Source organism: Penaeus monodon, chromosome 28, assembly GCF_015228065.2.
Source record: "Penaeus monodon isolate SGIC_2016 chromosome 28, NSTDA_Pmon_1, whole genome shotgun sequence".
Taxonomy (NCBI): domain Eukaryota; kingdom Metazoa; phylum Arthropoda; class Malacostraca; order Decapoda; family Penaeidae; genus Penaeus; species Penaeus monodon.
This window is the reverse complement of record NC_051413.1, coordinates 31265733-31266301: the sequence shown is the minus strand read 5'-3', so window position 1 is coordinate 31266301 and position 569 is coordinate 31265733. Positions and strand designations below refer to the sequence as shown.

The following is a 569-nucleotide window of genomic DNA, read 5'->3' as shown; positions in this document are numbered from 1 at the left end:
CCTCCCTCCCTCCCTCTCCCTGTCCCTCACCCCCTCCCTCCCTCCCTCTCCCTGTCCCTCACCCCCTCCTCCCCTCCCCGCCTGACGCCGTGCCCTTCCCCAGGTAGCCATGGCCTCCCAGGACTGCCAAGTGTGTCTGGAGCGATACGACGACGAGGCGCGGAAGCCCCGATGCCTCAGCTGCGGCCACACGCTCTGCACCCTCTGCTTGGCGGACATCATCGACCGGGGGGCCCTCTACTGCCCCTTCTGCAGGGTCAGTCACGTTACCCCCGTCACCAGAGCGGAGGACGTGCCGGTCAACTACACCTTGGTGAGCCTCCTGCAGGATTCCGGCCTGGCGATGGCGCCTCGCAGCTCGGAGGCCCTCCTGAGCGTGGTCAAGAACGAGGCCATCGAGAGGACGACCGGCCAGCTGGTCATCTGCAACTGCCACCTGGCGCGCCTTAAGGACCTCCAGCAGAGGCTCGGCGCGCAGACGAAGCTGCAGGAGAAGCATATCCACGCCCTGCGCTCCCTGCTGGCGCGCCACGAGGAGCACCTGCGGGACCTCAATGACGCCTCCGACC

General features: G+C 67.8%; 1 protein-coding gene across 1 annotated transcript in view; it reads left to right on the top strand.

Annotated features, from left to right (window-relative positions):
• LOC119591493 overlaps positions 1-569 on the top strand; it is a gene marked incomplete at its 3' end in the record, with an annotated part of 10939 nt that overhangs the window by 6891 nt on the left and 3479 nt on the right. The window contains 1 exon segment of the mRNA XM_037940238.1: positions 104-569. Within this exon segment, the coding sequence (XP_037796166.1) occupies positions 110-569 (460 nt within the window).